Source organism: Scyliorhinus torazame, chromosome 5, assembly GCF_047496885.1.
Source record: "Scyliorhinus torazame isolate Kashiwa2021f chromosome 5, sScyTor2.1, whole genome shotgun sequence".
In the NCBI taxonomy this organism is placed as follows: domain Eukaryota; kingdom Metazoa; phylum Chordata; class Chondrichthyes; order Carcharhiniformes; family Scyliorhinidae; genus Scyliorhinus; species Scyliorhinus torazame.
The window spans coordinates 176,726,440-176,751,297 of record NC_092711.1 but is presented as its reverse complement, the minus strand read 5'-3'; the positions used below and the strand labels follow the sequence as shown (position 1 = coordinate 176,751,297).

General features: G+C 46.6%; 2 protein-coding genes and 1 long non-coding RNA gene across 3 annotated transcripts; 1 reads left to right on the top strand and 2 right to left on the bottom strand.

Annotated features, from left to right (window-relative positions):
• The first annotated feature begins 5,326 nt into the window (after positions 1 to 5,326).
• LOC140422438 (uncharacterized) lies at positions 5,327 to 10,875 on the top strand. The gene is made up of 2 exons (XM_072507455.1): positions 5,327 to 5,483; positions 5,892 to 10,875. Exon 2 carries the CDS (start codon positions 6,248 to 6,250, stop codon positions 7,091 to 7,093), a length of 846 nt encoding a protein of 281 aa, XP_072363556.1. The 5' UTR covers positions 5,327 to 5,483; positions 5,892 to 6,247; the 3' UTR covers positions 7,094 to 10,875.
• A 1,124-nt stretch (positions 10,876 to 11,999) lies between these two features.
• On the bottom strand, positions 12,000 to 24,764 carry LOC140422464 (uncharacterized). The gene is made up of 2 exons (XR_011947480.1): positions 24,635 to 24,764; positions 12,000 to 12,284 (listed from the first exon to the last, which is right to left on the bottom strand). It is a non-coding gene; the product is annotated as an uncharacterized lncRNA (long non-coding RNA).
• Positions 19,001 to 20,150, bottom strand: LOC140422561 (uncharacterized; the record flags this gene model as incomplete). Its single annotated transcript, XM_072507574.1, has 1 exon — positions 19,001 to 20,150. A coding segment is annotated over one exon (903 nt), but the record flags the coding sequence as incomplete, so codon positions are not given.
• Positions 24,765 to 24,858: the final 94 nt, after the last annotated feature.

Genomic DNA, 24,858 nt, shown 5'->3' with positions numbered 1-24,858 from the left:
TCAGGGGGGTAGATATGTGATTGTGACAGGGGCATTGGAGGGGAGATTAGTGGCGCTGTTAAGTGTATACAGTCCCAATTGGCACGATGTGGGATTCGTGAGGAAGGTGGTTGGGGCTATTCCTGACTTAGACACGCATGAGCTGATTGTGGGGGGGGGACTGGAACCTGGTGCAGGAGCCAAGGTTGGACAGATCACGGCCGCGCTCGCTGGTCCCATCAGGGGAGGGGGGGGGGCGGGCGAAGGCGCTGGCTGGGCTAATGGTGGAAATGGGAGGGGTGGACCCTTGGAGGTTCCTGCACCCAAGGGAATGGGAGTATTCGTTTTTCTCCGCGGTCCATAATGTATACTCGCGGATCGACTTTTTTGTGGTGGGGAAGGCTTTGCTGGCTGGAGTCAAGGGGTCGGAATACTCTGCAATTGCAGTGTCAGATCACGCTCCACATTGAGTGGATATGGTGCTAGAGAAGGGGGCAGCGCAGAGACCGGGGTGGAAACTGGATGTGGGGCTTTTGGGGAACCAAGTATTCTGTGAGAAAATTGAAACGGTAATTAAGGAATATGTAGGTTTCAATTGTACGGGTGAGGTGTCGAAGGCAGTCATCTGGGAGGCTCTAAAGGCGGTGGTGAGAGGTGAGGTAATTTTGTTTAAGGCTAGGGTGGATAAGGAGGAGAGGTTGGAGCGGCAGAGGGTAATAGATGAGATGTTGGAGGTAGATAGGAGGTATGCAGAGGATGGGGACCCGGCAAAGCTGGAAAAGAGGAAGGAACTACAGGTGAGCTTCGACCGACTGTCCACCAGGAAGGCGGTGCGCCAACTGAGACGAGCAAGGAATGCAGTTTATGAACATGGAGATATGTTAGCAGGTCAGCTCCGGAGGGAGGCAGCGGCAAGGGAAATTCTTCAGGTGAAGGGTAGGGCAGGGAAGTTGGTGGTGGCCCCAGTGCTGATTAACAAGGTTTTTGAGGAGTTTTATGAGAGGTTGTACAAGTCAGAGCCACTCGGAGGAGACCGGAGCACCCGAGGCTAGGGGAGGGGGACAGGGCTACATTAGAAGGAGCAATAATGGAGCAGGAGATAAAGGATGCGATTGGGAGGATGCAGTCGGGGAAGGTGGCAGGGCCGGATGGGTTTCCGGTGGAATATTATAAAAAATTTAAGGATAGGTTGGCACCCCTGATGGTGGGGATGTTTGAGGAGGCAAAAGGGAAGGGGGTGTTGCCACAAACCTTGGGGCAGGCATCGATTTCCCTGTTCCAAAAAAAGATAAGGATCCGACGGAATGTGGGTCGTATCGGCCCATATCACTTCTGAATGTGGACGCAAAAGTGTTGGCGAAGGTACTGGCGGGTAGGCTGGAGGAGTGCCTTCCGAAGGTAATAGGGGAGGATCAGACGGGGTTCGTGAAAGGGAGGCAGCTGTTTTCGAACATTAGGAGGATTTTGAACGTTGTTATGGCACCGGCGGAAAGAAAGGAAACAGAGGTAGTTGTGGCATTGGACGCCGATCACAAACTGCTCCAGCACTGCCATCAGGTACCATTATCTTCCTCCATGTACAGTTGTATCTGTGCCTTTTCCATGTAAGGTTTACTGAACAGTAAGGATATCTCCTCAGATCAGTGAAGACAGACTCGGCTAGTGAGTGGGCCGCATGAGTGACCCTCATTCATCTCTGTGTCGGCAAGATTGAAATCCACTAACTGTGACCTATCTATCAGATTAAATACATTTAATACACACCAAATATTTCATAACGAGTTATAGAAAATGCTTAGTTCAATTCATTTATATTTTAATTGAACTATCAACTGCAAATGTTAAAAATAAAATATTTACACTTTGGATGCAGAGGGAGTGCACGGCTCACAGTCAATGTTGTGCAATCAGAATGCTCCTCACTTCACTTCCCCTCGCTTTACATGTGTCAAGTCAAGTCGCCATAGTGCCAGTTGACCACAGGCTGCCTTCCCCTTTGACAGGGAGAGCTGAGATATGGTGATTTAACTGGAGGATCGCCATACCTCAGGTGAGGGCCAAGGTTGAGAAGGCAAAGCCTTCATGAATAACCTCAGCCAGTACGGGATTTGAACACGTGCTGGTGGCCTCGCTCTGCATCATAAACAAGCTGTCCAGTGGATCACTTCAGTAATACCGGTAGAAAAAAACTATGTGGATGGGAATTGGTGGAATATGGCAACCCTGCCTGTGGGCAACAGTCAGCAAAATGTTTATTGTGGGCCGCGCTCAGAACCCAGATGGGCTGCATGTGGCCCCCAGGCCGCTGGTTTCCCACAACTGCTCTGTGTGTGGGAAGGGATTCACTCAGTCATCCCACATGCTGAGACACAAATGAGCTCACACTGGGGACAAACTGTTCATGTGCTCTGACTGTGGGAAGGGATTCAAACATTCATCCACCCTTCTGACACATGAGAGAGTTCACACAGAAAAGAGACCGTTCACCTGCCCGAAGTGTGGGAAGGGATTCAGTGAGTCATTCAATTTTCTGACTCGCCAGCGGGTTCATACCGGGGAGAGGCCTTTCACCTGCACTGTGTGTGGGAAGCGATTCACTCGTTCTTCTAACCTGCGAATACACCAAGTCACTCACACCAATGAGAGTCCCTTTAAATGCTCTGCCTGTGGGAGTGGCTTCAAAAGTTCTCAAGAACTGATGTCCCACCAGCGCACTCACACTGAGGAGAGACCGTTCAGCTGCTCTGAGTGTGAGAAAGGATTTATTCAGTTATCCAAACTGCAGATGCACCAATGAATCCACATCGGGCAGAGGCCATTCACTTGCTCTGATTGTGGGAATGGATTCTGTGATTCATCTACCCGGAAGACATGCCAGCAGAGAGAGGTTGTTCATCTGATCTATTTGTGGAAAATGATTCACTCTGCTATGCATCCTGTTGAGACAGCAGAGTGTTCAGAAGTGATGACAGGGATTGGCTTCTGCTGTTATTGCTGCTGTTAATCACATCCAGGGCTGAACCATGTTCATTCTGACACTTGGTGAGGTTGGACAGTTAGAGGGTTTCTTTCTGCTGGACTGGCCGGTCTCACGACCTTGCTTCCAGTGGGCTGATGCGCTTTGAGTCTGGGAGAGTACATCTCCTTTGAATTGATCCACAAAAGGTCGCTTCCCACAACCGAGTGAATCCCTTCCCGCAGTCAGACAGATGAACGGTCTCTCCCCGGTGTGAACGCATTGGAGTGTCAGCAGGCTGGATAATTGAGTGAATCCGATCCCACAAATGGAGCAGATGAATGGCCTCTCCCTGGTATAAACTCGCTGATGAGTCGGAAGGCTATATGAATCACGGAACCCTTTTCAGCAAGTAGAGCAGGTGAACACCACATCCTGGTGAACACTTTCTCCCCAGTGTGAACGCACTGGTCGATCATCGGGCTGAATGACTCAGTGAAACCCTGTCCACATACAGAGCATTTGAAAGGCCTCTCCCGAGTGTGAATTTACTGCTGTGTCTGCAAGGTGGATAAATTACTGAATCCTTTCCCACATTCAGAGCAGGTGAATGGCTTCTCCCCAGTGTGAGCTCTTTGATGTGGCAGCAGGTGGGATGTCTGAGTGAATCCCTTCCCACACACAGAGCAGGTGAGTGGCCTCTCCCCAGTGTGACGACATTGATGAGTTTCCAGCACAGATGGGGATCTGAATCCTTTCCCACAGTGCCCACATTTTCAGGTGAAGGCGTCCTTGAGACTCTCCAGGTTTCATAATCAGTTGAAGCCTCGTCCACAGCAAAAACGTGCAGGATTTCTCTCCACTCTGAATGGTGCGATGTTTTATCAGGCTGTGTAATTGGTTAACTGCAGGGCGGACGGTGGTGCAGTGATTAGCACTGCTGCCTAGGGTGCGGAGGACCCGGGTTCGATGCCGGCCCCTTGTCTGTGTGGAGTTGCACATTGCCTCCATGTCTGCGTGGGTCTCATCCCCACAACCCAAAGATGTGCAGGTTAGGTCAATTGGTCGCACTAAATTGCCCCTTAATTGGACAAAATCATTGGGTATTCTAAATTTATAAAACAAAGTAATTGGTTGACGCTTTTTCCAGTCAGTTCCTTGGAACACAATTACCCAGGTGTCTGTGTGTCTTGGTGCTTTAAAATCTCTTGAGACAGACAAACATTTCTACGTCTAGATTCAAAGTCCGATGATGTTCAGGTCCCAAGGAATCGAGTGACTTTGTCAGACCCAGGTGCACCATTTACTTTCAGATTTCTGTCTGTAAATCCTCACTTTCTAATATACTGTAAAAGGAGATTATAAATATCATCACTGTCAAATAAAATAGAAATTCAGAAGACAATTCTAGTTTCAATGGAATATTTTTCCTCCCTCATTCCCCTAAAGCTGTAAATTTCCACCCCACACACTCTCCCTCCATTCTCACTCTGCTGTATCTAATATCCACCCATGATTAGGCATATGGGGCAGTGGGGAAGAAGTTTATTTCGGCAGTGAGTGCTGATGACTTGGAACTCACTACCTAGTGGTGCAAGTTGAGACGATAAGATTATTTGAAACTGAACGTAGAAGGGCACGTGAAGGAAATAAACTTGCAGAGGTATGGTGATATCGAGAGGAAATGTGACAGCCTGAATTGTTCTGCAGAGAGTCGGCATGGACTCAAGTGACTGAATGGACTCCTTCTGTGCTGTAATAAAATAGAGAACTTATTCACAGAAGACAAGAAATAATAATAAATGGCTTAACCCCTTTAATGTGAACATTATGAAAGAGACCATTCTTTTAGCCAGACAAATAAATGTGTCAAGCTGAGGGAGCAAAGGATGTTACTGTCTTTCAGAGAGAGACCTGCGCTAACCTTTTCAGAGTCTGCACCCTCCCTGGATTCGCTTCCTTTCCTACAGTTGCTGCAAGTCACCAATGTCCCCCCAGAATGAGAAAGGAAATGGAAAGGAGGAAACACTGAGCTCCCAGATGAGGAGGAAGTTTTAGTCCGAAACTCATTGTCCAATCTCTGAATTGTGGCGTCACAATGGAGCCCTGCCTGAATCAACCAATAACAAATCACTCTGCTCCACGGTGACGTCTGCGGGTTCCAGTGCGCTGTCCCGCCCCCATTATTTCCCCTCCCCCTTGTTTCCTCCAGACAAGGTTTCCAGGCAACCGGCTGACGGCTCCCGCCAGAGCGAGAAGCCGCTCGGTGATCTCCGCCCAGGTCCGGGACTGCGCATGTTCAAGGGGCGGGTTGGTGCGCATGTGCGGGGAGGCCCCGCCCCTTGACCCCTCATGCAGAGATATTGACCAATGGCAAACTGGGAGGAGCGGAAGGCTTCTTCTCCGCCAGTCAATCAGAGTTCCCTCATTGTCTGCCTGCAGACTTTGGAAATTGAGCTTGTTAACCTGCTCATTCCTGCCCAGCAAAGCTGCTGCTCCTCACTCTGAATGAGCTTGAGCTTCACACCTCCTCCCGTCTCCAACATCTGTGAGTAAAACACTTTCTTTTCTCCCCCTTTCCATTTCTTTTCTCATTCTGACCTTCAATTGGTCACTTGCAGCAACTGAAGGGAAAGGAAGTGAATCCAGGGAGGGTGCAGACTCTGCAAAGGTTGGTCCAGGTCTCTCTCTCTCTCTCAAAGGCATTGACATCCTTTGCTCCCTCAGCTTGACACATTTATTTGTCTGGCTAAAAGGATGGTCTCTTTCCCAATGCTCACAGCTCTGTCACTCCGCCCCTCCGAATCCGCTCCCTGAAGACGACGTATGGGGTAGTTTTTGGCGACTAGGTATTGGGGAATGAGAGAGGAAAAAATGTTCCATAGAAACGAGAGTTGTCGGTTATGAATTTCTATCCTACACTTTTGTAAACTCATTTTGTAAACTCCTTTTATAGGATATTAGAAGAGGAGGAATTACAGACAAAAATCTCAAACGTAACCTCTCGATGTGACGGAGTCACTCTATTCCTTGGGACCTGAATATCATCAGCCTTTGAATCTAGAAGGAGAAATGTTTGTCTGTTCTGTCGGCTTCAAAATATTTTAACCATCAGTGTGACTGGAAAAGCACCGAGACACACACACCCGAGTGAGAGTGTTCCAGAGCACTGACTGTGGAAAGCGCTTTAACCAGTTACACAGCCTGAAAAAAAAATCACACCATTCACAGTGGGGAGAGACCATACACGTGTTCTGTGCAGGAGGCGTCAACTGATTGTCTGACCTGGAGAGACACGAGGAGACCCAAAACATGGAGAAACCGTGGAAATGTGGGAACTGTGGGAAGGGATTCAGATCCCCATCTGTGCTGGAAGCTCATCGACGCATTCACACTGGGGAGAGGCCCTTTACCTGCTCTGTGTGTGGGAAGGGATTTGCTGTGTTATCCAACCTGCGGGCACACCAGCGAATTCACACCGGCGAGAAGCCATTCAGCTGCTCCCAATGTGGGAAGAGATTCAGTGATTCATCCAACCTGCGGAATCATCAGCTAATTCACACTGGGGAGCGACTGTTCACCTGCTCTCAGTGTGGGAAGAGATTCACTCAGTTATCCCAGCTGAAGAGCCACCAACGGGTTCACACTGGCGAGAAGCCATTCACATGCTCTCTGTGTGGGAAGGGATTCACTGAGTTATCCAGCCTGAAGAAACATCAGCGAGTTCACACTGGGGAGAGGCCGTTCACCTGCTCTCAGTGTGGGAAGGGATTCCGTGTTTCATCCGTACTAGTGAAACACCAGCGAGTTCACACTGGAGAGAGGCTATTCACCTGCTCTGCTTGTGGGAAGGGATTTACTGAGCTATCCATGTTGAAGAAACACCAGCGAGTTCACACAGGGGAGAAGCCATACACCTGCTCTCAGTGTGGGAAGAGATTCACTCGGTCAGACACCCTGCAGTCACATGACCGAATACACACTGGGGAGAGGCCATGCAAATGCCCTCAGTGTGGGAAGGCATTCTATGTTTCAACCAGCCTACGGTCACATCAGCAAGTTCACACTGAGGAGAGGCCGTTCACCTGCTCTCAGTGTGGGAAAGGATTTATTCACTTATCCAGCCTGCGGACACAACAACGACTTCACACCGGATAAAGGCCACTCGTGCCCACAGCCTGGGAAGGAAATCTGTGATTCATCGCAGCTGCTGATTCGCCAAGTTCACAATTGATTACAGTGGTTGGATTCTGTTATTGTTTCTCCTTCAATTACATCCAGGACTGCATTTTGTTCATTCTGACAGTTGGCCAATGGGGATGGTCAGACGATTTCTTTCTGCTGGACTGCCGGTCTCACGAGGTTGCCTCCAGTGGGCTGATGCTCTTTGAGACTTGTTGCAATTGCCTGGTTCTAAATTTCACGAGGATCACAGACTGAAAGAGTGTTTGTAAGTTTGAAGGTATTTAGTTCCCATTTCTGTTTGGAACCCCCAAAGCTTGCCACCTTGCCATGGAGATGGGCTGTGGTGGTTATATGTTTTTTTCTGTTTAATTTATTTGAGTGTTCCTCACAGAAGAAAACTATAAGGGTATGAAATAAATGAAATGAAAATCGCTTATTGTCACAAGTAGGCTTCAAATGAAGTTACTGTGAAAAGCCCCTAGTCGCCACATTCCGGTGCCTGTTCGGGGAGGCTGGTAGGGGAATTGAACTGTGCTGCTGGCCTGCCTTGGCCTGCTTTCAAAGCCAGCGATTTAGCCCTGTGCTAAACAGCCCCCTTGGAGGGGCACGTTGTTTGAGGTGGATTGGGAAACAGGGATTAGCTAATATTAAAGGAAATATTACATATTTACCAGCTGGTCAGTTAGCTCAGTTGGCTGTTTCATGATGCGGAGCGACGCCAACAGCATGGGTTCAATTCCCCTACAGAGGTTATTCATGAAGGCCTTGCCTTTTCAACATTGCCCCTCAACTGAAGTGTGGTGACCCTCAAGTAAGTAATCACCAGTAAGCTCTCTCTCTCTCAAAGGGGAGAGCAGCCCATGGTCCTTTGGTGACTTTCATTTTACAGAATACAACAAGATTCCTTTAAGGAACACAAATCAAAGTTAAAGATCCCATTAGATCAAAGGAAGCGGCTCTTGAAGTGGCCAAAACAGTAGTAAGCCTGAGGATTGGGAACTTGTTTGGAATTCAGCAAAGGAGGACCAAGAAACTGACAAAGAAAAAATAGAATATGAGAGCAAACTGGGGAGAAACATAAAACCCCACTGGAAAAGCTCCTATAGGAATGTGAAAAGGAAAAGATTAGCAAAGACCAACATGGGTCCATTCCAGGCAGAGACAGGAGAGTTTATAATGGAGAATAAGAAAATGGCAGAGAAACTAAATGTGTGTCTATCTTCATGGAGGAACATACAGAAAATTGTTCACAAACTCAAGGGAACCAAGGAACTGGTGTTCAAGAGGGACTGAAAGAGATTAGTATTAGGAACAAAGTAGTATTGGAGAAATTAATGTGGGTTGAAAGTTAATAAATCCCACAAAGTTGATGCTCTACATCCCAGAGTGCTAAAAGATGTGGCTGTAGAGATAGTGGATACATTGGTGATCATCTTTCAAAGATTCTATAGATTCTGGAATGGTTCCTGCAGGTTGGAAGGTGGTAAATGTAACCCCACTATTTAAGGAGGGAGAGAGAAAACAGGGAACCACAGACGCATTAGCCTGACATCAGTAGGAGGGAAAATGCTACAATCTATTATAAAGGATGTGATAACAGACGATTTAGGAGCAGGAGTAGGCCACTCGGACCCTTGAGCCTGCTCCACCATTCAATAAGTTCACAGCTGCTCTGATTGTAACTTCCAATCCACATTCCCACTACCCTCCCGATAACCTTTCACCCTCTTGCTTACCAAGAATCTATCCAGCTCTGCCTTCAAAATATTCACAGACTCTGCTTCCACTGCCCTTTGAGGAAGAGTGCTCCAAAGACTCACGACCCTCAGAGAGAAAAAAGTTCTCCTCTGCCTTAAATGGGCAAGTTATTACTTTTAAAGTGACTCCAATTTCTAGATTCTCCCACAAGAGGAAACATCCTTTCCACATCCACCCTGTCAAGGCCCCTCAGGATCTTTTACGGTTCAATCAAGTCACCTAAACTCCATCGGACACAAGCCCAGCCTGTCCAATCATTCCTCATAAGACCAGCCTCCAATTCCAGGTATGAGTCCAGTAAACCTTCTCTGAACTGTTTCCAACACATTGACATCATTCCTTAAATGAGAGCAATACTGTACACAGTGCTCCAGATGTGGTCTCACCAATGTCCTTTGTAACTGAAGCATAACCTTCCTACTTTTGTATTCAATTCCCCTCACAATAAACAATAACATTCTATTAGCTTTCCTAATTACTTGCTGTACCTGTATACTCGCCTTTTGTGATTCATGCTCTTGGACACCCAGATCCCTCTGAATCTCAGAGCTCTGCAATCTCTCACCGTTTAGATTATAAGCTTTTTTTATTCTTTCTACCAAGATGGACAATTTCACATTTTTCCCTCATTATGCTCCATTTGGTAGATTTTTTCCCACTCACTTAACCTACCTATATCACTTTAGTCTCCTTATGTCCCATTCACAATTTACTTTCCTTCCTATCTTTGTTACAATTGGAACATAGGAGCAGGACTTGGCTATTCAGCCCGTCGACCTGCTCCACCATTCAATACGATCATGGCTGATCATCCACTTCAATGCCTTTCCCCCCACACTATCCCCATATCCCTTTGTGTAGGGGCTGGTTTAGCACAGTGGGCTAAAACAGCTGGCTTGTAAAGCAGAACAAGGCCAGCAGCGAGGGTTCCATTCCCGTACCAGCCTCCCCGAACAGGCGCCAGAATGTGGCGATTAGGGGCTTTTCACAGTAACTTCATTTGAAGCCTACTTGTGACAATAAGCGATTTTTGTTTCATTTCATGTTATTGGGATTTAGAAATCTGTGTCTCTGCTTTAAACACACTCAATGACTGAGCTTCCACAGCCCTCTGGGGTAGAGAATTCCAAAGATTCACAACCCTCTGAGTAAAGAAATGTCTCCTCTGAGACTGGTCCTAAATGGCTTCCCCCTTATTTTGAAATTCTGTCCCCTGGTTCTAGACTCTCCAAACGGGGGAAACATCTCACCTGCATCTGTTACCAATTATTTTTGGCTATCCTCAACAGACACAGAATACAAAGCAGTTGATAAATGTGAAGAACAGATGATGAATGCTGCAGCATCGATAGCAACCTGTCTGACCATCAAGAGAAGAATTCTGCTGTCAGAGCCAGGCAACTACATATCAGTGAATTGTTGAAGCTTTTCTTGTGTAATCTTGGAGGCCGCCCCGGTCTTTGGAAATCTAGGAGTGGATAAATTTATGCTCGCGACTATGACATGTGAGACTAAAATGGACTACACTCGTGTGTATGTTTGCCTGTTGAAAAATGTAAAATGTTATTATAGAGTACAAGTTGCATGTAATCATAAGAAATGTTTAAAATTTTAAAAGTTTTTAGAAAAATAAAGCCATCTGCGTACATCGCTGGTTCATTTTTTTTGAAGGGGGAGGTGTGACGATTGGAAGATTTTTGGAAAATTTGATTATAAATGTATTGGGCAATTTAAGGGTTAAAAGCGTGGGGTTAGAGTGTGATTCACTGCAAAATTATAGAGAGCAGTTTTTGGAGAAAGGTTTGGAGAGAGAAGTTCAATTTTGGGCCCACAATTCTCCCACAGTGAGATAGATTGAGATCTGTATCTTTCTTTTCCTGTTGTTCAATGGGAGATTGAGTAGTAATGTTTAAATGGGTAATTGTAAGCTGTTGTTTTGGGTGTGAAGTTAAAAAGTTTAATATTGTAGCCACAATAAAGTTTTATTTTAAAAATAACCACGCCCTATTTCTTCATGCGATCATTCCTGGAGTGAATCATTCCTTCCGCACAGTCACACAAATAGACTGAAATATTGGGGTTTTGGTCCAGTATCCTAGCCACTGTTGGGGTCTGGTCTGGGATCGGAATAGTGACCGATGTAACAATTGGTTGGTGGCCCATTTTCCAGTCAGTCCTCCAGCACCTTCCTGTCTCTCTATTACTGCGACGCCCATGGCAGTTTCCCAACTGGGACACAGGCCCCGTTATTCTCAGCTAAATTCATCCCTCAGCTCTGTCGCCCGGCTGTCATTGATATGAGCAACAGAGACAGAAAGGTGCAGAGGAGCAAGTGGGAAGTTAAAACTTGTGGCTCAAAATCAATACTTCAACATTTGTCAGTGAAATCCATGTTATTTATACTGGGTTTTTAATTATTAGATTTAGGCATCGGAGGCAAAGGGTGGAGGGTTTTAAAGCGTAACTTTTCCTTTCTAACTAGAATCCGCCATGGCTCAGGGGGCAGCACTATCACCTCTGGGTCAGAAGGTTAAGACCCAGTTAGGGACCTGTGGGCAAAAACCAGTTCCAACATTCCTGGTCCCAGCACTGAGTGAATGCTGCACTGTCAGAACAGCTTTCTTTCAAATAAGATATTAAACTGAGGCCCTGTCTCCCCCTGCCCCCGCCCCGCCCCCCCACCCACCCCCCCCCCCACACCCCCCACCCCCCCACACCCCACCCTCCCCCGCCCCCCCACTTTGAAGAAGAGCAGGGGAGTTATCCCCGGTGTCCCGGTCAATATTTATCCCTCAATCAACATCACTAAAACCAGATCATCTGCTCATTATCATTTGGTGTGTGGGATCTTGCTGTGTGGAAATTGGCCGCTGCGCTTCCTACATTACAACAGTGACTACACTTCAAAAGAACTTCATTGGCTGTAAAGCACTTTGGGACGTTCTGTGGTTGTGAAAGGCGCTATAGACATGTAAGTTTTTTAATTGAAGGTTTATGTTATCTGATCTTGTTATCTGGAACTTAATTGATTTGAGCCACACCCAACTTGCGATTTAATAAATTCACTTTGGTTCAGACAAGACTTTAACCAATTAAGACAAAATCAAAATTCTCTGGATAGTAAATTTAAAAATAAGTTTATTAAATGAAAAAAGTTTACTGAATAACTTTAACACATTGACTTTTCCAACTTCATGTGGGTGATCAGTCTGTAGAAGCGTAACCCTCTCTGGCTCCTTTGACAGTAATTCTTGTAGAATTCAGCCTCTGGAGTCTGGCTCCTCATTTGACAGTAATTTCTTTGGAACTCGACCTCGGGAGTCTTCAGTACTTGGCCAGCAAGGAAGATCTTCAGAACCTCTACTTTTATCCCCAAAGTGACCATTACCTCACGTCAGAGTTGGGTCTGTTGTAACATGATAATTGGTCAATTTGGTCACTAGATTAATTTAATTGGATCCCCAATTACTGACACCTTCTCATTATCTCAGACAGGAATACAATAGAACTGTTTCATACTATCCCTTTATCTGATTCTCTACAATCCCTTATTCATACAGTTTCAAATGTTGAGGCTAATCAGAGCTTGAAGGTCTCTCTTGTCAGTACATTTGTCCTTATTGCACTTTCTTTATACACAGCAATTAACCTTTGACATTTTTACAGCAAATGAGAATCGGGGCACGATCGAATGGCCACGATGCGCAAGGCGCGAATCCAAGTGCGCCAGTTAGATCGCAGGAGAGTCCGAAATTGGGCACCAAGAGGCAAACGGTTTCTGATCTAACCGGCCTATTCCCACTGGCCGGATTAAGGCCAATCTCCATCCCGTTAACGGGAAGGACCCCCTATCTAAAGGCAAAGCTTGATTTAAGCGACTCCATAGCCGGTCACATGGACGCCGATGAGTATTGGCCCCACACAGACATGGGCCAGGCATCACGGTACCGGAGGGGTTCCCGGGCCATGGAGGCCCCCGAATGGTCAGGTATAGGGCAGGGTGCCCCCCCCTGGCACAGCCCCTGGGACGTGTGCATCTTGGCACCGCAAACCTGGACATTTCACACTCTGCCCACTCACTAAGATCATTCATAAAGACTGAGTCTTGATTTTGTGCAACAACCATGTCTTTCTCTCCATTTCAAATCCCCTGTGAAAATCCAAACACAGTGTATCGTGAAATTATTAGATTTAAAAAAGAACGAGTCTTTGGGATTCACTGCCTCACAATGGTGCAGGAAGGAAATTCCACTGTAACTTTCACAAGGGAACTGGACAGATTCTGGAGGAAAAGAAACTTGCCGGGCGATGGGACTAATTAGTTAATTCAAAGAGCTAGCATGGGAACAATGGGCGGGATGGCCTCTTTCTGTGCTCACTGAGACTCGTTTGCATTTGAAGAAAGTGGGAAATACCTGGAAGCCACTTCCTACGATGCGGGTAGAAGCAGAGATAATGGAAAGTCTCCCAAAGGAAATTAGATGGGCTTTTCAGGGAAATAAACTGACGGATACGGGAATAGGACGGGGCAATGGTTTGATCTACAGAGATCTACAAGATGTGAATCTTTGGAATTCTCTACCCCAGAGGGCTGTGGGAGCTCAGTCATTGAGTGTGTTTAAAGCAGAGACTGACAGATTTCTGAATCCCAATAACACAAAGGGATATGGGGATAGTGTGGGGAAAGGCATTGAAGTGGATGATCAGCCATGATCGTATTGAACGGTGGAGCAGGCTCGACGGGCTGAATGGCCAATTCCTGCTCCTATGTTTCAATGATACAAAAGTAAGCAGGAAAGTAAATTATGAAGAGGACATAAGGAGGTTAAAAAGGTAGATGTTAAATGAGTGAAACAAGATCTGCCAAATGGAGAATAATGTAGGAAAATGTGTAATTGTCCATGTTGGGCAGAAGAATAAAAAAGTTTATTATCTAAATGGTGAGAGATTGCAGATATCCGAGACTCAGAGGGATCTGGATGTCCACGAGCATGAATCACAAAAGGCGAGTATACAGGTGCAGCAAGTAATTAGGAAAGCTATTAGAATGTTATTGTTCATTGTGAGGGGAATTGAAGACAAGAGTAGGGAGGTTATGCTTCAGTTGTACACAGTAGCACAAGTGGATACCACTGTGGCTTCACAGCTCCAGGGTCCGAGAATCGATTCCCCACTGGATCACTGTCTGTGGAGTCTGCACGTTCTCCCCGTGTCTGCGTGGGTTTCCTCCAGGTGCTCCGGGTTCCTCTCAGTCCAAAGATGTGCAGGTCAGGTGGTTGGCCACGATAAATTGACCTTAGTGATCTAAAAGTTAAGAAGGGCTTATTGGGTTACGGGGATAGCGCTTAAGTGGGTCGGTGCAGACTCGATGGGCTGAATGGCCCCCTTCTGCACTGTATGTTGTATGTACTATATTGGTGAGACCATATCTGGAGCACTGTGTACAGTATTACTCTAATTTAAGGAATGATGTAAATGTGTTGGAAGCAGTTCAGAGAAGGTTTACTGGACTCATACCCGGAATTGGAGGCTGGTCTTGTGAGGAATGATTGGACAGGCTGGGCTTGTGTCCGATGGAGGTTTGGTGACTTGATTGAACCGTATAAGATGCTGAGGGACCTTGACAGGGTGGCTGTGGAAAGGATGTTTCCTCTTGTGGGAGAATCTAGAAATTGGAGTCACTTCAAAAGTAATAACTTGTCCATTTAAGGCAGAGGAGAACTTTATCTCTCAGAGGGTTGGGAGACTTTGGAACTCTCTTCCTCAAAGGGCAGTGGAAGCAGAGTCTTTGAATATTTTTGAGGCAAAGATGGATAGATTCTTGAAAATCAAGGGGGTGAAAGTTTATCAGGGGTAGGTGGGAATAAGACCACACTAAGACCATAAGGAATAGGAGTAGGCCATTCGGCCCTTCCAGCCTGCACCACATTTCAACAGGATCATGGCTGAAACCAACATTCCTCACATTCACTTTCCGGCCCTTTCCCCATAATCCTCGGTTCCCTGACTGAGCAAGAATCTAGCTCAGCCGGGCGGCACGGTGGCACAGTGGTTAGCACTGCTGCCTCACGGCGTCAAGGTTCCAGGTTCGATCCCGGCTCTGGGTCACGGTCCATGTGGTGTTTGCACATTCTCCCAGTGTATGCATGGGTTTGGCCCACACAACCCAAGGATGTGCAGGGTAGACGGATTGGCCATGCTAAATTGTCCCTTAATTGGAAAAAAATGAATTGGGCACTCTAAATTTACATTTAAAAAAACAAATTGAGATAAAAAATCTATCTCAGCCTTAAATATACACAAGGACTCTGTCCCCACAACTCTCTCAGTTCTAAAGACTCTCAGAAGAAATTCCTCCTCATCTCAGTCTTAAATTGACATCTCTTTATTCTGAGACTCTGCCCTCTGGTCAACTCTCCCATGAGGGAAACATCCTCTCCGCATTTACCCTGTCAAACCCCTTAAGAATCCTGGATGTTTCAATGAGATCACCTCTCATTCTTCTAAATTCCAATGAGTAGAGTCCAAACCTGTTAAACCTTTGCCCCGAAGACAATCCCTCCATAACGGGGATCATCACAGTGAACCTTCTCTAAACAGCCTCCAATGAAATAATATCTTTCCTTAAATAAGGGGACCAAAACTGCTCTCAGTTCTCCAGATGTGGTCTCACCAGCACCTTGTACAGCTGCAGCAAGACTTCCCGACTCTTATACTCCAACCCCCTTGGAATCAGGGCCAACATTCCATTAGCCTTCCTGATTACCTGCTGCACCTGTCTGCTAGCTTTCTGTGTTTCGTGCACAAGTTCCCCCAAGTCCCTTTGTGCTGCAGCTTTCTGTAGTTTTTCGCCATTTAAATAATACTGTTCTTTTGTTCTCCCTTCCAAAATGAACTTCACATTTTCCCACATTATGCTCCATGTGGCAACCTTTTGTCCACTTGCTTAACCTCTCAATATCTCTTTGCAAACTGTTTGTATCCCCCTCACAACTTGCCTTTTCATCTATTTTGTGTTGTCTGTAAATTTGGGCACAGTACGTTCGCTTCCTTCCTCCAAGTCATTAATATAAATTGTACACAGTTGCGGTCCCAGCACTGATCCCTGTGGAACCCCACTGGTTACAGGTCACCAACCTTAAAAAGAACCCCTTATCCCCAATCGCTGTTTCCTGCTCATTAGCCAATTCTCTATCCACGCCAACCCCATGTGTTCTTATCTCATGACTTAATGTTTTGTGAGGTACCTTGTCAAAGGCCTTCTGGAAGGTTAAATACAACACATCTACTGGTCCCCCTCTATCCACTCTGGTTGAAACTTCCTCGAAACACTCTGATAAATTAGTCAGACACAGTTTCCCTTTCACAAAGCTATGCTGACTCTGCTTGATTAGATTATGATTTTCTCAATGTGCTGCTATTACTTCCTAATAATTGATTCCAACATTTTTTTCAACAATAAATGTTAGGCTGATCGTCGTATAGTGTCTCGTTTTTGCCTCCCTCCCATTCTGAATCGGCGGGTTGTCACATTGGCAGTTTTCCAATCCTCTGGTACTTCTCCAGAATCCAAGGATGTTTGGAACATTACAATCAATGCATCCACTATCTCTGTAGACATTTCTTTTAGGATCCGAGGATGCAGCCATCCAGGGGACATATCTTATCCCCATCGGTTTGTCCAATACAACTTCTCCAGTGATGGCATTTAATTGCTCCCTCCGTATTCTTTCGTATTAATGGAATATTCGATTTATCTTCCACCATAAAGGCTCATGCAAAATATCTGTTTAACTCCTCTGCCATTTCCTTGTTCCCCATAACTGACACAGTGGCGTGGAGGCACAGTGGTTAGTACTGTTGCTTCACAGCTCCAGGGACCCGGGTTCAATTCTCGGTTTGGGTCACTGTCTGTGCGGAGTCTGCACGTTCTCCCCAAAACTGCGTGGGTTTCCTCCGGGTGCTCCGGTTTCCTCCCACAAGTCCCAAAAGACGTGCTTGTTAGGTGAATTGGACATTCTGAATTCTCCCTCTGTGTACCTGAACAGGTGCCGGAGTGTGGCGACTAGGGGCTTTTCACAGTAACTTCATTGCAGTGTTAATGTAAGCCTACTTGTGAAAATAATAAAGATTATTTTTATAATAAAAAATATTATTAGGCTCTCCCAAGATTTATTTTCAAAGGAGCCTCTGTGGAGTTGAGGTTTCAATTAGATCAGCCGTGAACTTACTGAATTGTGGAGCAGGCTCGAGGGGTCGAGTGGCCTGCTCCTGCTCCTAATTCGTATGTTATCACATCCTTTATAATAGATTGTAGCATTTTCCCTCCTCCTGATGTCAGGCTAATGGGTCTGTGGTTCCCGTTTTCTCTCTCTCCTTAAATAGTGGGGTTACATTTACTACCTTCCAACTTGCAGGAACCATTCCAGGATCTATAGAATTTTGAAAGATGATCACTAATGTATCCACTATCTCTACAGCCACCTCTTTCAACACTCTGGGATGGAGAGGTCAGCTTTTGGGGATTTATTAACTTTCAATACCATTAATTTCTCCAGTGCTACTTTTTCACTAATACTAATCTCTTTCAGTTCGTCGTGCTCACTGGTCCCTTGGTTCTCTCGTGTTTTGGGGATGATTTCTGTCTCTTCCTCTGTGAAGACAGACACACATTGTTTAGTTTCTCTGTCATTTCCTTATTCCCCATTATAAACTCTCCTGTCTGTCTGGAATGGACCCACATTGGTCTTTGCTAATCTTTTCCTTTTCACATTCCTATTGGAGCTTTTCCAGTCGTTTTTTGTGTTTTCCCCAGTTTGCTCTCATATTCTATTTTCTCTTTATCAGTTTCTTGGTCCTTTGCTGAATTCTAAAACAAATTCCCAATCCTCAGGCTCACTACTATTTGGGCCACTTTATGAGTCTCCTCCATTGATCTAATGGAATCTTTAACTTTTCTTGGTAGCCACGATAGCTTCATTTTGCTGTTTAATTTTTGCTTCTTAAAGGAATCAATATTTTATGTAAATAAAATGCGAGTGGTTGCCTGTCTATTGTCTATCGTCATACAAAGAACAAAGGACAGTACAGCACAGGAACAGGCCCTTCGGCCCACCAAGCCTGCTCGGATCATGATGTCTGTCTAAACTAAAACCTTCTGTGCTTCCAGGGTCTGTATCCGTCTATTCCTATCCTATTCATGTATTCGTCAAGATGCCTCTTAAACGTCACTATCGTACCTGCTTCCACGACCTCCTCCGGCAGCGAGTTCCAGGCACTCACCACCCTCGGTGTAAAAAACGTCCCTCGCACATCTCGGCTAAACTTTGCCCATATGTCACCTGGTAATTGACTTTTGCCCCTTGCACCTTAAACCTCTGTCATCTGGGAAAAAGCTTCTATCAACTCTGTCCATGCCACTCATCATTTTGTAAACTTTTATCAGGTCGTCCCTCAACCTCGTCGCTCTAGTTAAAACAATCCGAGTTTATCCAACCTCTCCTGACAGCTAATCCCCTCCAGGCCATGCAACATCCTGGTAAACCTCCTCTGTACTCTCTCCAAAGCCTCCACATCCTTTTGGTAATGTGGTGACCAGAATTGTCGGCAATATTCCACGTGTGGCCTAACTAAGGTTCTGTTCAGCTGCAGCATGACTTGCCAATTTCTATACTCAATGCCCCGACCAATGAAGACAAGCATGCCACCTGCCTTCTTAGCTCCTTATCCACCTGCGTTGCCACTTTCAGTGATATGTTTATTGTCATTTCCCAATCTACCACAGACAACTTGCCCCTCATACCATGACAGTCTCCTTCTGCGACAACCACCCAGATAAATTAGACAAATGAAGTATGTAACCACCATAGCCCATCTTCATGGCAACATGGTTGCTTTGGGAACTAAATATCTTCCAACGTGCAAACACCTTTTCATTCTGTGCTCCTCGTCAAACTTGGAACCAGGTAATCGCAACGAGGCTCAAAAATGGTCAGCCCACCGGAGGCAGAGGTGTTAGACCGGCCGGTCCAGCAGAAAGAAACCCTCCAATCATCACCATTCACCAGATGTCAGAATGAACAAAATGCAGTCCTGGATGTCAGTGAGAGCAGAAACAATAACAACGGAGCCAACATCTGTAATTTATTGTGAACTTGTTGGAGTCACAACAGATGTGATGAATCAGAAAACCCCTCCCCACATTGAGAGCAGATGAATGGTCTCTCCCCAGAATTAACTCGCTAGTGTCTCCATCGTTGGGATGGATCATTGAATGTCTCCCCTGCTCAGAGCAGGGGAATGGCCTCTTCCAGGTGTGAACTCTCTAGTGTTCCCGCAGGGTGTATGGATATCTGAATCCCTTCTCTCACTAAGAACAGGTTAACGCCTTCTCCCCTGTGTGAACTCGCTGGTGGCTCTGCAGGTTGGATAACTGAGTGAATCCCTTCCCACACTGAGAGCAGATGAACGGCCTCTCCCCAGTGTGAACTCGCTGGTGTCTCTGCAGGTCGGATGAGTGAGGGAATCCCTTCTCACACTGAGAGCAGGTGAACGGCCTCTCCCCAGTGTGAACTCGCTGGTGTCTCTGCAAGTCGGATGATTGAGTGAATCGCTTCTCACACTGAGAGCAAATGAACGGCCTCTCCCCAGTGTGAACTCGCTGGTGTGTCCGCAGGCCGGATAACTGAGTGAAACATTTCTCACATTGAGAGCAGGTGATCGGTCTCTCCCCAGTGTGAACTCGCTGGTGTCTCCGCAGGCTCAATGAAGTAGTGAATCCCTTCTCACACTGAGAGCAGGTGAACGGCCTCTCCCCAGTGTGAACTCGCTGGTGTGTCTGCAGGACGGATAACTGAGTGAAACACTTCTCACATTGAGAGCAGGTGAACGGCCTCTCCCCAGTGTGAACTCGCTGGTGTCTCCGCAGGCTCGATGAAGTAGTGAATCCCTTCTCACACTGAGAGCATGTGAACGGCCTCTCCCCAGTGTGAACTCGCTGGTGTGTCTGCAGGACGGATAACTGAGTGAAACACTTCTCACACTGAGAGCAGGTGAACGGCCTCTCCCCAGTGTGAACTCGCTGGTGTAATTGCAGGGTGGATAACTGAATGAATCCCTTCCCACACACAGAGCAGATGAACGGCCTCTCCCCAGTGTGAATGCGCCGATGAGCTTCCAGTGCAGATGGAACCCAGAATCCCTTCCCACAGTCCCCACATTTCCATTGTTTCTCCAGGGTGGGGGTGTCCTCGTGTCTCTCCAGGTTTGTCGATCAGTTGAAGCCTCGTCCACACACAGAACACGTGTAACGTCTCTCCCACTGTGAATGGTGTGATGTTTTTTCAGGCTGCGTAACTGGTTAAAGCTCTTTCCACAGTCAGTGCTCTGGAACACTCTCACTCGGGTGTGTGTGTGTCTCGGGGCTTTTCCAGCCACACTGATGTTTTGAAGCGGACAGAAAAGACAAACATTTCTCCTTCTCGATTCAAAGTCCGGTGATATTCAGTTCCAAGGAATTGAGAGACTCAGTCAGATTGAGACGTGACGTTTGAGATTTCTGTCTGTAATTCCTCCTCCTCTAATATTCTGTAAAAACAATTTACAAAAGTTACTTTTCCTCTCCTCATTTTGGAGAAGGTATCCTGAGGGTAACGACAGTCTGGCTGTGGGATTAATCCTCCGGGTCCTCAGTCTTATTGAGGAATGTCCCCTTGGGTCTATTGTGGTGGTGATTCTTTTGTATTTTTGTTATTATGGGAGGGTTTATGTGTTGTTGACTTTATCCTACTCTGGTACAGACGGGGCTTTTATCTGTGAAAGGAGCAGTTTGGGGAGACTTTGGTGCCTCTGGTGTAAAGTGAGTTGGAGGAGGGGGTAATGGCGCACGCCCGATTGTGGTGTGAAAATCTGTTCCTGTCTCTCTGTCGCCTAACTAATGGCGGCAGTTAATCGGCAAATTTTCTCAGGGAATGTACGGGGCATCCATCACCCTATCAGAAGGAAAAAGATCCTCTCTTTTCGAAAGGAGAACGTCGACATCGCTTTATTACAGGAAACGCATCTGGATTATGAGGAACACTTTAAATTGAGGCGGGATTTGATTGAGCAGTTTTTTTCACCTCTTTTTCATCGAGTCGCAGACTTGTGACAATGCTTATTATACACTATCCAAGCAGTCAGGGTAACTGTGCCGATTACAATGTGCATGTCAATTTCCTTTGTGTCGGTCCCTCCATCTCCCGTCCCTCCCCTCCGCCCCCTTCACTTGTCGTTTCTGGGTCCTTTCCTGGCCCTTCACTGTACAATGGGAGTTATCTGTTATTTACAAGTGGACGGTGCCCTCCCTTCCCCCCCCCCCTCCCCCATTGATGGGCCTCCCCCCTTCCACCCCGCGCACTCCCTGTCCTGTTTTTCACCTTCCCTTGGGGGTTCCTCTTCTTGTTTTTTGTTCTGGGCTCTCTGGTCTCTGTGTCAGTTGGTTTCTGTTTCTTCCTCCTTGTCCCAGTAGCCCCCTTCCCCCCGTCCCGTTTTCCTGCCTGTTCCCTGTGATCCCGTTGGCTCCCGTACGCCCACCTCCCTCCCCAGTGTTCCATTGGCCGCTGGCTTCAAACAGGTCCTGGAACAAGTTGGTGAATGGCCTCCACACTTTGTGGGAACCATCCTCTGACCCTCGGACGGTGAACTTGATCTTCTCCAGGTGGAGAAATCCAGATAGGTCTGCCAGCTCGTCTGAGCTGTGGGTGGTGCTGCTAATCGCCAGCCGAGCAGGATTCTCCAGCGGCCGATTAGAGAAGCAAAGGCAAGGGCGTCCACCCTTTTCCCCATGAATAGTTCTGGCTGGTCTGATACCCCGAAGACTGCCATTTGTGGGCACGGCTCCACCCTCATAACCATGGACATTGTCTCTAAATAGGTTGTCCAGAATTCAACTGTAAATATGCTGTCCAGAATTTGACAATTCTGGGACATACCCAGAACAGGTGGGCATGGTTTGCCGGGCCCCCCTGGCACCATTCACATTTGTCCTCCATCTCCGGGAAGAACCTGCTCATTTGGGTTCTTGTCGGGTGTGCTCTGTGCACAACATTCAGCTGCATGAAGCTTCGCCTTGCGTAGGAGAAGGTGGAGTTGGTCCCGTTCAGTGCTTCGCTCCAGAGTCCCCACCCTATTTCCGTCCCTCGCTCTTCCTCCCATTTTTCCTGGGTTTCGTCAAGTAAGGAGCGCATCCTTATTAAGAGTTGTCCGTACAGGTCCCCACAGTTTCCCTTCCCCAGACTGTCTGCGTCCAGTAACTCCTCTTGCATTGTGCTTCTCAGGGTTTCTGGGTATGCTGGTGTCTCCTTGCGGAGAAAGTTTTTGACCTGGAGCTCATCCCTGTTTGGTAGGTCCAGTCTATCCGTCAGCTCCTCTAAGGTCGCTAGTCTATTTCCCGTGTAAAAGTCCCTAACCATCAGTGTTCCCCCTTCTTGTCTCTACCTCTTGAAGGTGATGTTGAGAATGGCTGGTGCAAACCGATTGGTTGCCGCAGATGGGGGCCATAAAGGACACATCGGTCATACTGAAATGCTGCCACATCTGGTTCCAGGTTCTCAGGGTAGCTGCCACCACTGGACTGGTGCTGACGGGGATGGGAGTGTTGCCGTAGCGAGGGCCGGGAGGGTCATTCCTGTACACGAGGACTCGGCCATCATCAACCATTCCATGTCTGGGTCCTTTACCCATCTCCTCACTCTTTCGGCCGTGGCTGCCCAGTGATAGTATTGCAAGTTCGGGAGGGCCAGGCCTCCCATGTTTCTTCTCCATTGTAGTACTGTTTTAGGGATTTTTGAATTCTTGCCCCTCCGCACAAACGATGTTAGGTTAGGTGGGTTGACCATGATCAATGGACCGGATTATGGGACTAGGATGGGGAGTCTGCCTCTGTGAGTGCTTTTTCTGAGGGTCAGTGCAGACTTGAAGAAGCAAATGGCCTCCTTCTGCACTATAGAGATTCTACGTCATCTATGTTATTTTAATTCGACTCTGCTGTTAGTGTGTTTTGTAATATTTTGGGGTATGCGCCCTGCATTGTTATTCTTCTGTTTTTATATAATTTTACCCTCTTTCCCCGCTCACTATGTTAACCTGTTAACTGATCTGGCATTTCATCTAGAGGCTCTGGTCGCTCAAATATCCTGCTCTGAATTAATTCTGCAATGTATTGCTTGTATTTATGCGGAAGTATCAGTTGTTCTACACTGTACCCATTTTCCAGCAATATTTCTGTTATTCTGTTGCATTCATTATTTTAAAAATGGTAAAAAAACATGACAAAGGAAATATTAAAAATCTGTCCAACTCATCCTTGAATATATTCAGTGACCCAAAGACTCCACTGATCCCTGTGGAAGAGAATGCCATAGACTAATAGCCTTTTGAGGGAAGAGATGACTGGAAATATATAAAGCCGATCATAGAATTTACAGTGCAGAAGGAGGCCATTCGGCCCATCGAGTCTGTACCGGCTCTTGGGAAGAGCACCCCACCCAAGGTCAACACCTCCACCCTATCCCCATAACCCATTAACCCCACCCAACACTAAGGGCAATTTTGGACACAAAGGGCATTTATCATGGCCAATCCACCTAACCTGCACATCTTTGGACTGTGGGAGGAAACCGGAGCACCTGGAGGAAACCCACGCACACACGGGGAGGATGTGCAGACTCCGCAGAGACAGTGACCCAAGCCGGAATCGAACCTGGGACCCTGGAGCTGTGAAGCAATTGTGCTATCCACAATGCTACCGTGCTGCCCACTTTTTTTTAAGAAATAAGAACAAATAGCGACAGTACAATATTATACAACCAGAAATAATAGTAAATGTACTTTATTACAGACCATAAATAATATATCTAATTTAAAACTACTAGACATATCTCTAACTGATATTAATTTACTGTCCCATTAAATAGCAGCCATCTCCTGGAGAAACCAGCCCTTTAATTGTGATAAAAGAAAATTACTGTGGGTGCTGGCATCTGAAACGAAAGAGAAAATGCTGGAAAATCTCAGCAGGTCTGGCAGCATCTGGAGGGTGAGAAAAGAGCTGACGTTTCGAGTTCGATGACTCTTTGTCCAAAGCTTTGTCAAAGAGTCATCGGACTTGAAACGTCAGCTTTTTTCTCCCTACAGATGCTGCCAGACCTGAAGAGATTTTCCAGCATTTTCTCTTCCTTTAATTGTGAACATCAGGAAAGAGACCATCCTTTTATTTATTAATTATTTTTTTAAAAAAATGCATTTTATTCAAACTTGTATCAAAGTAGGTTACAGCAAATAAACACCCCGGGAAACATTCTTCCCAACAATCAACTATACGGTTTGTACAGATTTTTCTCCTTTTTCATTCCCCCCACACGACGAACGGCTCCTCAAACATGGTCACAAACATCCCCCACCTTTTCTCAAACTCCCCTGCTGCAACCTTAACTCAGACTTTCTCTTCTCTAACCGCAGGAAGTCGTGCAGGTCACCCAACCGCGCTGCTACCCCCGGTGGCGAGAGACCATCCTTTTAGCCAGACAAATAAATGTGTCAAGCTGAGGGAGCAAAGGGTGTCAATGTCTTTGAGAGAGAGAGACCTGGGCCAAGCTTTCCAGAGTCTGCACTCTCCCTGGATTCACTTCCTTTCCCTTCAGTTGCTGCAAGTGACCAATTGAAGGTGAGAATGAGAAAAGAAATGGAAAGGGGGAGAAAAGAAAGTGTTTTACTCACAGATGTTGGAGAAAGGAGTTTTTTTCCTTCACTTCCGCTGTGACATCACAATGGGGCACTGCCCGAATCAGCCAATAGGAATTACTCTTCCGCGCTGTCGTCACCGGGTTCCAGTGCGCAGGCGCGGCGCTCCCCGCCCCCACCCGTTGTTTCGCCTGCTTCTTGAATAAGGGGGGAAATAAACCGGCAACAGAACCTCCTCGAGACAAGGTTTCCAGGCAACC

What these genes read in the sequence shown, in the direction of transcription:
- LOC140422438 (XM_072507455.1), top strand. Translation starts at nt 6,248, where the DNA reads ATGGAGAAACCGTGGAAATGTGGGAACTGTGGGAAGGGATTCAGATCC.